This window comes from Pelecanus crispus, chromosome W (genome assembly GCF_030463565.1).
Source record: "Pelecanus crispus isolate bPelCri1 chromosome W, bPelCri1.pri, whole genome shotgun sequence".
In the NCBI taxonomy this organism is placed as follows: Eukaryota; Metazoa; Chordata; class Aves; order Pelecaniformes; family Pelecanidae; genus Pelecanus; species Pelecanus crispus.
Window position 1 is genome coordinate 3141164 of NC_134675.1, and position 13285 is coordinate 3154448.

The 13285-nt window shown below is 43.8% G+C and overlaps 1 protein-coding gene across 1 annotated transcript in view; it reads right to left on the bottom strand.

The window, feature by feature from the left end:
- The window catches only part of LOC142592844 (phosphatidylinositol 3-kinase regulatory subunit alpha-like), an 82644-nt gene extending 69627 nt beyond the window's left edge, over positions 1 to 13017 (bottom strand). The window contains exon 1 of the mRNA XM_075725549.1: positions 12684 to 13017. Coding sequence (XP_075581664.1) covers positions 12684 to 13017 — 334 coding nt within the window. The remainder of the gene's footprint in view (positions 1 to 12683) is intronic.
- Positions 13018 to 13285: the final 268 nt, after the last annotated feature.

Below are 13285 nucleotides of genomic sequence, written 5' to 3' on the forward strand. Positions count from 1 at the left end.
TACTATAACCCCCCAAAAAGTGTCCTGATAATAACTGGATTGTGGAAATCTCTCATTTTAACATATGAGGCTGCAGCTTACACAGACTAACAGAAGGGTTCTGGAGTTGTCAGCATTAAGTTTGAACCCAAGTGTAAGCTGGAAAAAACATGAAAGCAGTGGGGAATGCACACTAATCTTTTAACCAATAGTAATTGTAAATACAGAAGAGCAAAGAGAATTCAAACATTCATCCCTCTGTGCCCTCGAGGACCCCTGAGTGAACAGAGGTCCTTTATTTCCAGATATTTGATGTGAAGTTTTTGCTACTTGCTATTGTGAATATGAATTCCTTAACACTTTCTCTATTGACCAGGCGAGATTGCAAGGACCACTAAATCTTTATTCTCAGAACTGGCTTACACGAGAACAAAAGGCCTCCCCTAAATCTTTCTCTTCATAAGAAAATTGCTTATGTAGGTTAATGAGTAGCTATGCTATTCTGGCTTCAGAACAATCGAGTAGATTTAGATTGGCAAGAATATATTCTAAATTATACTCAAACATCTGTATAGATTCAACTCCGAAGTACCCAAAATAACTTGACATTTTCTGACATTTTCTCTCAAGGGAAAGGCTATATTGCAAAAAGCATAGTAAATATGAAACAAAGAATGAAAGACCATATTACACTAAGAGGCACAAAGCAATCAAGCCTGGCCAGCCAAGAATGTCCTGTTTTAGAGAAGTTCTCAAAGGGCACAGACCCCTTGCAGAAGACCCATGCATCACCCCACACAGACAGCACTGGAGCATGCACTCAGCGGAGACAGGAAGACCACGGGAGCAGAACACACCTTGCTGCATCCCGCAGTACCCTGGTGCCTCATAGTCCTTTGCAGACCAAGGCAGGTCAGGTGCCCCTCAAGCGTGTGCCAGTCAACTAGGAGGAAAGTGAGAAATCATGAAGGGCTTTTCTCCATCCAAGCGCAGCACATGAAAAATTGTGAATTAGCAATAGAGGACTGGAATGTGCAGTCACAGGGTTAAACACCATGTGAAAGTAGGAAAAGGACTGCAAAACTTTGCCCTTAAATGTTTATTTCTGGAATATTTCTGGATAGAAAGATAACAAAACCAGACACAGCTGTGCAGCCTTATCTATCACTGCACATAGTTGTTTCTTTCATTAATTCCCCAATTTAAGCACTTTGGTCTACCTCCAGCCAAAAACAGCTTAGGAAGAAGGCTCTGAAACTAAAAGGTAATGTCCCAAAATAAAAGCCCTCCCCTTGAGACAGACTGCTGAAGAAACTATAACATGCTTTGAAACATGGGTCTGCAGTGTTTGGTACCATTTAAAAGTTTCTTTGCCAAGAATAATTCTCCATGCTCATCACCTACCTACAAAATCTTGTCCAAGTGGGATAAGGCGATCTGGGAAGAAATCAGTGACAGCACTTAATTTTTTTCTCCTACCCCCCCCAAAAAAAAAATTCAGTTATATCTGTAAACAAGACATACAAAACTCATGCAGCCATGCCTCCTGGCAGGTACAGTCCCTCCTCAGACTACAGATTTCACATTGTACTAATCTCCCTTCCCAGCCTGTGAGCAGGAGGCTACAGCATGGGAGTGCTCAGATAGATATCCAACAAATCCAATCCCACAGAAGAGAAAGAGCAGGTAAGAGACCCCTGAGTTACACCTATCTGATGTGTTAACTGGAATAGTTTGACTTCTGGCCAATATCTTTACATTCTTAAGCATGCATGTTTCTTAGAAGGAAGCATCAAAACTTTAAAGGAAAGCAGAGTTAGCTTTAAGTCTGGTTTTCCATCATACAGTAATTCAATTTAAAAAAAAAAAAAGGGGGGGGGGGGGGAAATCAGCCTAGTCTAGGCCTTGCTTATTTACTGAAAAAAATACAATAGCTGCTCAAGAGCTTCTGGAAGCTGGGTGGATCCCAGAGCAGAAATAGTCCAGAGGTGGACCAGAAGTAACTGCCCTTCCTTCGGCAGGTCTGCCTTCTGCAGGAGCATCTTCCCATCCTGGACACTACTGAGTGATCTGCCAGCACAGATAGAAATTGGCATGTTCAGACCTACCAAGGTTAGATCTCACTTCTTGCCCTCAACAGCCACAATATCTAGTGGAGAAACTCTCTCAGACGTTAACCTCTGGGAAACACTCTAACACAAAAAGTGATGCCAAGCATATACAGATCCAGTGGATTATACAAGCAAATTGTCTGACAGCTAACTGAACTGTTAAACACCTTTTTCATCATTCATGCCATAGTTTACACAGTAGCTTTGAAGTATAAGATAGTCTTAAAAGATATTTTTAAAGTGTACAAGCCATATGCAATTATGTCTTTCCCTAGCTCAGGGCAGTAGCGTGTTTTTGAAACTCTGTCCTGAGGATTTTTTATTATAGATCTTTATTACCTGAAAAGCTGTCAGCCCAATATTATTTTTAAATGCTGTCTTACATGCAAACTGTTTTATAAAATGGATCAATATGTGAAAATAAAGAATAAAGAACAGACTGAACAAAAAGTAGTCAAGTTAGTACAAAGTTACACCTGATAACACTTTACCAAAAGACTTCAGGCAATGTCCAAGGATGCATGCATTCCTATAACAAAGTGCAAAAAATGTAACACATAACAAACCCCCCCCCCAAAAAAAACCCCTCTTCTATTAATAAAAACACAGAATAGGATTGTATTTTAGACATATATTTTTCTGAAAGCATGAACAGAAGTTAGCAAGTATTAACCACAGTTATTACTTTTTTTTTTTAAGCCTAAAATTCTCTTTAAATTCTCATAAGTACCTAGAGTCTCACCAAAGTATTCTCAGGACTTAAAATCCTTCTCCAGCTGAAATAAATATTTCTTTAAAATCCTGTAATTCCCCTTGTCATTCCTAGCTATGAAAATAAAGTAGTTCTTTGTATTCTAGCCTTCAGATTGATTTCATGGATGTTCATCATGGAAAGTAGCTTTGGAGCAAGACACAGATGTGAAAGAGCACACAGCCAGCTGTAGTTACACCACCTGTGTTCTTTCACACAAGAAAATCTGGATGTGTATATGGCATCACACAACTGTTTAAGTGGGCACAGTTACTTGCTCAGAGTTCAGAATGATCCATTCTTGGCAAATACTTAGCACCATGTATTGCTGAAATTCACAAACTGATGTTATCATATGCAAACCTAAGTAAGAACTATTTGTTAACCAGTGGGATTTTTTTTTGTTTTTTCAGATGTTCCTGGATCACAGCTACAGGAACAGATCAAGATGATTCCAAGGGAGATGAACAGGCTACTTCACCTTTGCCTTGCTTTAAATCTGCCCCAGGAGCATTCATGTCAGCAGGAGATATTAAAAGACTGAACCAGTATTACAGAAGTATTACAGAAGGCTAAAGAAAGGTAAGCAAAGTCACTCAACATAATACCACTGTTGTAACTATAGAAAGGCATATTAAAATTGGTGCAATACAAAATAGATATTTCTTATAGCATCAAAATAGTAGTGTTTTCTTCTTTCAGTTTCTTAAAGCAAAATGTGTGAGGAAAGGCTGTTGTTTTTTGGGGTTTTTTTTGTTTGTTTTTTGGGTTTTTTTAGACTAATTGATACAGCTGGGGAAAAAGTACATTTCAGCCGCACAAGCCTTTTCAGGTCTGAGATCATCCTTGAAAATCAAAAGGAGGTTCTGTGTGTCCCAACTAATATATTTTTCCCAGAAATACCAATTGGTCAATTAAAATATTCTTCTCAAAAGTTCTCTCTCATCTTTAATCTTATCCCATCACGATTAACACACATGGAAGATACTGGTTTTGAAGCTGCTTCCTCTTCTACCAGCAAGTGGGGCCACGCATCAACTTGCCCATGTCCACTGTTACTGTACAATTTGAACTAGTATTTGCAAGCGTAGCCCTGTGCTCTCTGTGGTGCTTACAAACACTTTTTTAGTCATCATGCAGTCACTGAGGCGAAGGGCTCCGGAGCAGCCGCTCGTGCCGGGGCACCCTTGCTAAGGCGGCAAGAGCGCAGGGCGAGAGCGGGCACCCCAGCTCCCCGCCTCGAGCGGGTAAGGGCGGGAAAGGGCGGGAAAGGGCGAGCTGCTGACGTGGGGCAGCTCTGACGCAGCATGGGCGGGGCCCGGAGTGACGGCGGCCAAACCCCCACCTATAAAAGCAGCCCCCAGGGAGCGCGAGCGACCAGGAGCGTGGTGAACAGGGCGTGGCGCATCAGTTTGTGCGGCAGTTCGCGCGAGCAGGGCCAAGTGCCCCCGCTCCTAGCTCCAAAGGGAAACTCAGGCAGTGGTCATCGCCCTCCCAGGAGAGGACCTAGCACCTATGGTCACCACCTGCCCGAAAGCCTCTGCCAGAAGGAATGCGGCGACCCAGCCGGAGCTCCCGCACAAACACGCAGCCGTCCAGGTCTGGCTGCAGGGAGTGCCTGAGCCTGTCGCTCATACCACAGGGCAGCGGAGACGGCAAATGTCTTCGCTGTGAGCAGGGAGATGATCTGCTCAGCCTGGTGGCAGAGCTGAAGGAGGAGGTGGAAAGGCTGAGGAGTATCAGGGAGTGTGAGAGGGAGATAGACTGGTGGAGCTGCACCCGACCGTCCCTGGGGCCAGGGCAGCAGGCGGAGGCCCCACAAGGAGCGGAGGATCGCCTGCCCTCTTGCCAGCAAGCAGGAGGGGATCCAAGAGACGAGGGGGAATGGAAACAGGTCCCTGCCCGGGGAGGCAGGCGAATCCCCTCCCGGCCTCCCTCACCTTCCCAGCTGCCCCTACACAACAGATATGGGGCTCTGGAAGTTGAGGGCCAGGCAAGTGGGGAGGGAGGTGCAGGCGAAGGTCCAGCCAGGGGGTTGCCGAGGGCCAGTCAGTCAACCCCACGGATTACGACTGCCCCTGCTAAGAAAAAAAGGAGGGTAATTGTGGTAGGTGATTCCCTCCTGCAGGGAACTGAGGGCCCAATCTGCCATCCGGACCCATCCCACAGGGAAGTCTGCTGCCTCCCTGGGGCCCGGGTTAGGGACATTACTAAGAAACTCCCCGATCTGGTATGGCCCTCCGATTATTACCCACTGCTGGTTGTACAGGTGGGCAGTGATGAGATTACAGAGAGAAGTCCTAAAGCAATCAAAAGGGACTTCAGGGCACTGGGATGACTGGTTGCAGGATCAGGAGCACAGGCAGTGTTTTCCTCTATCCCGTCAGTAACAGGGAAGAATGCTAAATGGAATGGGAAAACTCACCTGATTAACAAGTGGCTCAAAGGCTGGTGCTGTCGGTGGAATTTTGGGTTTTTTGATCATGGGAAGGTTTACACGGCACCGGGCCTGCTGGCAGCAGATGGAGTTCAGCTGTCTCCAAAGGGGAAAAGGATTCTCACTCATGAGTTGACGGGACTCATTGAGAGGGCTTTAAACTAGGTTTGAAGGGGGGAAGGGGATATAACCAGGCTCGCTAGAGAGGAGCCTGAGGGTGGCATGGCAACGTTGGGGGTGAAATTGATAGCCCATCTCAAGTGCATCTACACCAATGCACGTAGCATGGGCAACAAACAGGAGGAGCTGGAAGCCCTTGTGCAGCAGGATAGCTATGACATAGTCGCCATCACAAAAAGGTGGTGGGACGACTCTCATGACTGGAGTGCTGCACTGGATGGCTATAAGCTCTTCAGAAGGGATAGGCAGGGAAGGAGAGGCGGTGGGGTGGCTCTGTATGTTAGGGAGTGTTTTGACTGTATAGAGCTCGACAGTGGTGATGATAAGGTCGAGTGTTTATGGGTAAGGATGAGGGGGAAGGCCAACAAGGCCGATGTCCTGTTGGGAGTCTGCTATAGACCACCCAACCAGGATGTAGAGATAGATGAAGCGTTCTACAAGCGGCTGGCAGAAGTCTCACAATCGCCAGCCCTTGTTCTCGTGGGGGACTTCAACTTGCCGGACGCCTGCTGGAAATACAACACAGCAGAGAGGCAACAGCCTAGGAAGTTCCTAGAGTGTGTGGAGGATAACTTCCTGATGCAGCTGGTAAGTGAGCCTACCAGGGGAGGTGCCTCACTTGACCTGCTGTTTACTAACAGAGAAGGGATTGTGGGAGATGTCATGGTCGGAGGCCGTCTTGGGCTTAGCGACCATGATATGGTACAGTTTTCGATTCTTGGTGACGTAAAGAGGAGGGGCAGCAAAACTGTTACCATGGACTTCCAGAGGGCAGATTTGGCCTGTTCAGGACGCTGGTTGGGAAACTCCCTTGGGAGGCGGTCCTGAAAGGCAAAGGGGTCCAGGAAGGCTGGGCCCTCTTGAAGAAGGAAGTCTTAAGGGCACAGGAGCGGGCTGTCCCCGTGTGCCGTAAGACCAACCAGCGGGGAAGACAGCCGGCCTGGCTGAACAGGGAGCTTTTGCGGCGACTCAGGGGAAAAAGGAGAGTCTACCACCTTTGGAAGAAGGGGCGGGCAACTCAGGAGGAGTACAGGGATCTTGTGAGGTCATGCAGGGAGGAAATTAGGAAGGCAAAAGCCCAGCTAGAACTCAATCTGTCTACTGTCGTAAAAGATAATAAAAAATGCTTTTACAAGTACATCAGCAATAAAAGGAGAGCCAAGGAGGATCTCCATCCTTTGCTGGATGTGGGGGGGAACATTGTCACCGAGGACAAGGAAAAGGCTGAAGTACTTAACGCCTTCTTTGCCTCTGTGTTTAACAGCCAGACCGGTCATCCCCAGGGTATTCAGGCCCCTGAGCTAGAGGATAGGGATGGGGACCAGAATGGAGCCCTCATAGTCCAGGAGGAAGCAGTTAATGACCTGCTATGCCACCTGGACACTCACAAGTCTATGGGGCCAGATGGGATCCACCCAAGAGTACTGAGGGAGCTGGCAGAGGAGCTCACCAAGCCACTCTCCATCATCTATCAGCAGTCCTGGTTAACAGGGGAGGTCCCTGATGACTGGAGGCTTGCCAATGTGACGCCCATCTACAAGAAGGGCCGGAAGGAGGATCTGGGGAACTACAGGCCCGTCAGCCTGACCTCGGTGCCGGGAAAGATTATGGAGCGGTTCATCTTGAGTGCGCTCAACAGGCATTTGCAGGTCAACCAGGGCATCAGGCCCAGCCAGCATGGGTTCATGAAAGGCAGGTCCTGCTTGACCAACCTGATCTCCTTCTATGACCTGGTGACCCACCTGGTGGATGAGGGAAAGGCTGTGAATGTCATCTACCTGGACTTTAGCAAAGCTTTTGACACCATCTCCCATAATATTCTCCTTGGGAAGCTGGCAGCTCATGGCTTGGACGGGCGTACTCTTCACTGGATAAAAAACTGGTTGGGTAGCTGAGCCTGGAGAGTTGTGGTAAATGGAGACAGGCTGGACCGATGGGCCGAGGCCAACTGGATGAGGTTTAACAAGGCCAAGTGCCGGGTCCTGCACTTGGGTCACAACAACCGCACAGGCTTGGGGAAGAGTGGCTGGAAAGCTGCCTGGCCGAAAAGGACCTGGGGGTGTTGGTCGACAGCCGGCTGAACGTGAGCCAGCAGAGTGCCCAGGTGGCCAAGAAGGCCAACAGCATCCTGGCTTGTATCAGGAATACTGTGGCCAGCAGGAGCAGGGAAGTGATTGTGCCCCTGTACTCGGCACTGGTGAGGCCGCACCTGGAATACTGTGTCCAGTTTTGGGCCCCTCAATACAGGAAAGACATTGAGGTGCTGGAGCGTGTCCAGAGAAGGGCAACAAAGGTGGTGAAGGGTCTGGAGCACAGGGCTGATGGGGAGCGGCTGAGGGAACTGGGGTTGTTTACCCTGGAGAAGAGGAGGCTGAGGGGAGACCTTATCGCTCTCTACAACTGCCTGAAAGGAGGTTGTAGTGAGGTGGGTGTTGGTCTCTTCTCCCAAGTAGGTAGCGATAGGACGAGAGGAAATGGGCTCAAGCTGCGCCAGGGGAGGTTTAGGTTGGATATTAGGAAAAATTTCTTTACGGAAAGGGTAGTCAAGCATTGGAACAGGCTGCCAGAGAGGTGGTGGAGTCACCATCCCTGGAAGCGTTCAAAAAACAAGTAGACGTGGCGCTTTGGGACATGGTTTAGTCTAGTCTACTCTTAATTGGTTTAGTGTGGACTTGGTAGTGTAGGTTAATGGTTGGACTGGATGATCTTAAAGGTCTTTTCCAACCTAAACAATTCTATGATTCTATGATCATCCTGATCTTACCACTGTGAAGAAAAAAAAAAAATGCTCTGCCTTACTTTAATGCAGCTTGCAAAATCTTTGTTTTCATTAGCAATAAAGCAGGTGGTGAGAACTTTGTTTTCATATGCATTCACTAATCTGGCAGTTAGAAATTTGCCTCGTACACCAAGAAGTATGACCATGAGTAGCTGGCAAGGCTCTTTGGCAGGAACCTGCCCCAGTTCTCATTGCAAGTCAAAAGCAACAGACTTGAAGTTCATGACTGCAGGGCAGTTCTGACAACTCCAGCAGGACAAAGGCTTATGCTCAAACTGGGCTTTTTAGAATGAACCCAAGGGCTCTGGCTTGAACAGCAAATACATTTACCAAATGAGATAGTGACTCATCACTTCACTCTGTAATTTCCTTTTTCCATTTGCCTAAATCAGGAGAGATTATTACTGTTTTTTTCCCAACTGAGGCTCCAGGCTCACTGCATTCCATTCCTACTGGCTTTATAGCAAAATTAAGGAAACAGATCCTACAGCATATTCAGTTCAAGCATGCACAAACGGTTTTCTGCTCTCTGTCAGTTTGCATCTTTGTCAGACGTTGCATAAACTGTTTTTTGAAAGGAAAGAGTTTCCAAATGTTCCATGTCATTATCTTTGTCTAATTTGCTGATCTGTATGTGTTCTAAGAGAAAAGTGTAAAGAAAGTTTTGGTTTAGGGTTTGGTGGGGGGTTTTTTTTGATTGTTTGTTTTGTTTTAAAGAAATTTATGTTATAGTTTCATTATGAGAAGAAAGAGCTTTGGATTTTTAGGCTCTAAACTAGCTGAAATGGTACAAAGTGTCAACATACACAACCCTTTTAAGTTACACAGGAAGTTGCAGGAAGCTCCAAAGTATCAAAACAGACAAATTATTTATATAAAGTTCTGATCTGCCTTCTGCAATCTGACCTTCATTTCAAAGTGGGAATTTAGCATTCCAAGTTAAATCAGAAATTATTTCTGTCAATTAATCAAAGCTTTATGCTCCAAAGTCTGCTTAAGATCAGCCTTCACAAATCAGGTAGAAAAACAATACTGTATGAACCAACTCTAGAAGTATGCAGCTGTATGAGCTGAATCAAAGTTCACAAAACTCAGTTGGACTCAGGACACTTTTCATTTTCAAAAGGAGTTGGGCAAGATGGAGCTAAGTGAGAGGAACCAGCCCTATGTAGCTCCAATGCTCCAATTTAAAAAAAGCATTTCAAGACACATACAAAAAAAAAAAAATTCATATCAAGTCTTTACAGCTTCACATAAACTTCAAATGTCTAGTGGAGGGCATAAAGATGACCCTGTGCTGGGTCTCCACTGTTGCAGGTACCTTGACCCCTCCAGTTGCAGCCAGTCACCCTTGCTTGGTGGGAAATGTAACCTGGGGAAAAAGGCAGGCTGGGGCAGTGAGAGCCTCACACCAGCAACAGGAATTACATCTGCCTTGCCATAGCTCTGACCTCCACCAGGCCTGAAACTGAAAGGTGCTAGAGACTTCCTGGGGCTTTCGTATCCCCTTTATTTTCATATCTTTTCAGATGCAATTAAAAAAAAGCCCACAATCTCAGACTAAATCTACTACTTCATTGACAAAGTTAAGGGGAAGACAGGCAAAATGCAACAGTCCTAAAATTTCATTCAAAGAGCCCCAGTTCTGGTCTTGACCAATGGTTCTAGAAGTTTAAATGGGTCACTGATAAAATAAAAATCTGGGGAAAGATTCAACCCAAGTGTTGTAATAAATAAATTAATATTTTAATAGAATTTGAGACCACCAGCAGTTTTATTTGTTTTCAAATTAGCTTTTAATATTTAAAGAGCTCCCTATTTATAAGTAAGACTGTGATTGCATAAGACACTGGCCTCATTGACTGCGAAGTCTGTTTAGATGCCTACGATTATTTGTGTATGAGTACCTGCAGCATTGTGAATACTGGCAGCATTGTGCCTAAATATTGCAAATTTGATCTAATACAAAAGAATCTGGACACTGATGAGCAAGTGATCAAGCTTAACAAGGCCAGAGGAAAAACAAACATTCAGAATAAATAATTAAGTATTTAAGATTATTTAAATGATTAGAAAGTAATTTTAAAGAAAAAAAAAATCTAATTCTGTTGAGGGAGGTCTAATCCCTGATCCTAGGGCATTACTGAAGGTGCCTAGCCTTTTACATGAAGCTCTAAATCTTTAATTCAAAAGGAGTTATGGGAACTTTTTTTTTTAAATCTGAAAAATACATGGCTGGATCACAAGCTGATTCTTAAACATTTTGGAGTATGGCAGGATCATGCGTGCAGATTTTGAGATTAAGAATCCCAGTTAAATTAGCACATTTTCTTGTTTTCAGTCCCAAGCTATTAAAAATAAACACATTATATGTAAATAGTACTCTGTCTAGAGGCAATAAACTTCAGTTTAGAAGTGATCTAGTAACTAAGGCTTGGGGCACTGTCTCATCCCAAAGAAGCAGGAAAGCCTACATTTAAACAGAGACCCCCAAACCTGCAGCAGAATTTCAGAGTAACTCCCAGCAGCCAAAACTCCCATGAATGTCTGTTACAAACACAGTCCCAGGGCAGGCTCGGAAACTGCAAGATTAAAACCAGGACTTTTCAGCGCAGCGCTGTGGCCAGCTCACAGCATGGAGTTGTGAACAGGGGCATCAAACAAGCATGACTACAGAGACCAAGCAAGTTACAAAACACTACTATAAGTTTAAAGCAATAAATGTATCAAGGACTTGGATGACTGTTACTTCACCACAGCATGCATAAATGAAGAATCAGATTTTCTTTCCACCCTCTGCCTCTCAAAATGACCTACCAGTGTTGAGGTGTCTATCCAAAGAGTCATGTTTATTCTGCAGTTACATACGATGCAGACAACCATCTCCGCAGGTGGGTTAAGAAAAAAGCCAATGTTACCTGATCAGCACACATTAATATCCAAATCAAGGACTGATCAAAGAGTAGTGCTTCCTTTCAAAAGCAAATATCCCATTTTCAGAATTAATCTAATGAGAAACCATGAGACTTGAGTGACTAGAGGCTGAAGAGTTTGAAGACTTAAGAAATAGGGACAGTATAACCTAAAATGCCACTACACCCCCATCTGCCCCCACCTTCATTCTAACAATGATGTATACCTAGACATTACATACTTGCAAGCAATTCTTGAGTGCTTAAGGATATTGCTATGTAAAACAGTTCAGGTCTACTCTTTATTAAGCCCCCACCAACTTAGAAATGCTTCTGCCAGGTTTCCACTTGGTTGCCACATACAATTTTCTACATTTTCATTCTTCTTTGATTATCAGCACAGCAGAATATAAACTCTTAGGCAAAGTGAGATGGAAGCTGATAAACTGATACCACTTCACAAGTGATGCTGCAAACATTTCTATGGAGGCAGAGGATGATGATACTATCTAGGACTATGGTGTCACTTTAAGAATCAGGATCACATACTACAACTTGTGTTTCCTATGGCTAGAAATACTGAGAATTTAAGAAGTATTAGATGTTGAAGCAATAAGCCATTCTAGACTTCTGAGAAGTAAAAGACCAATGTAAAATCTATCCTAAGATGGACTTGGCTTGTTGATATATAAACCCCAAATATCTGAATGTCAGTAGGTAAAAGCAGACAAATCACTTTGAGGAAGGTTTGTTTTTGGTTTGGTTTGGGTTTTTTTAACCTAAAGCTTTTCCAATTCTTAAGACTCTTTCTTCTATTAACAGAAGAGTTCTGATCAAAATCAGAGTTCTGTCCAACATACTGTCGCAAATGTAGGTTAGAAAGCAACTTATGTTTAAACAAAGGAAATATCTTCCTTTGTTTACAAGTGCTATTTTTTTTTCTACTGCATGCCCTACCCGAAAACAAAATTAAATCTGAATTTCTCTACCATCATTCCATTGTTCATTTTTAAATGCCTGCTCTTACTTTTAATGCCACATGTAAACCTCCATGACAAAATATATATATTTTTTGCTGTTAGCAAGAGATTTATGATAGGAACATATTGTTTATTTGGAATTCATAGTCAGATTCACTAAGAAGTTTCTCAATAGTGAGTTTGATGAACCACAGAGGGAAATGCTTCCATCAGCTTCTTAGAAACCTAAAATAAATGCTACCCTGCTCATTCTCCATTTAAGTCTTTACAGTTGTGAATTATAAGCATACTTTCCAACCTCTGAGATGTACCTCACAGTAATGCACCACAGAGACCAGTAACTGAGACAAAGCACATTAAATTACAAAGTGTATGAGCTAAATATTATGAAGTAGAAACAATTCATAATTGACTGAAATGAGACATGCACTAAAAAAAGCTGACCAGCATGTATTATATATGTAAATGTATGGCCATGCAAGTCTATGAAACAAAAATACCTGAAAAATGCAGGGGGGGGGGCCACACACAAGTCTTCTGAGAACAATACTAACCTTGTTGCTCACTCTCGGCTTCAGCTTTTGCAGGACTTGGTGCTACAGGAAGGGGTCGAAGAGGACGAGGCTTCGGAGTTGGAGGAGATATTTTTTTTCTTCCAACGTACTCTACATAAGTTCCTGGGAAATCCCCCCTCTCCCCTGTAGTTTCATTAAAGCCATTTAACCAACCAATTTCCTCAGGCTTTGCTTCTTCCCCTTCACTGAATCCAAGTGCTAGTAAGGTACCTTTATTCACAGTTAATATATCTCCTAAGTGCAAGTCAATGTCGTCTTCTCGCTCTTTTTTGTAGTCATATAAAGCTCTGTATTGATATCCTTCGGCACTCATCTTGGCAAATGATTTAATGTTCAAAAGTGTTATTAAACAGTATCAAAATGCAATTGTCCAGTTATATTTTTATGTACGGATATATTCAAGATTATTAAATGGGATAATAAAAGTGTCAATAGCAATGTCTAAGTAATAAAAACCACCAGAGAATCAAAAAGCACCAGGATCTGTCATTTCACTGCTGATGTTTTTACTGATGTATTTATTCCGAGTCAATGATTGTTGCAGAAGAATGTGTTCCACTACTTCTATGTCTAGCAATATT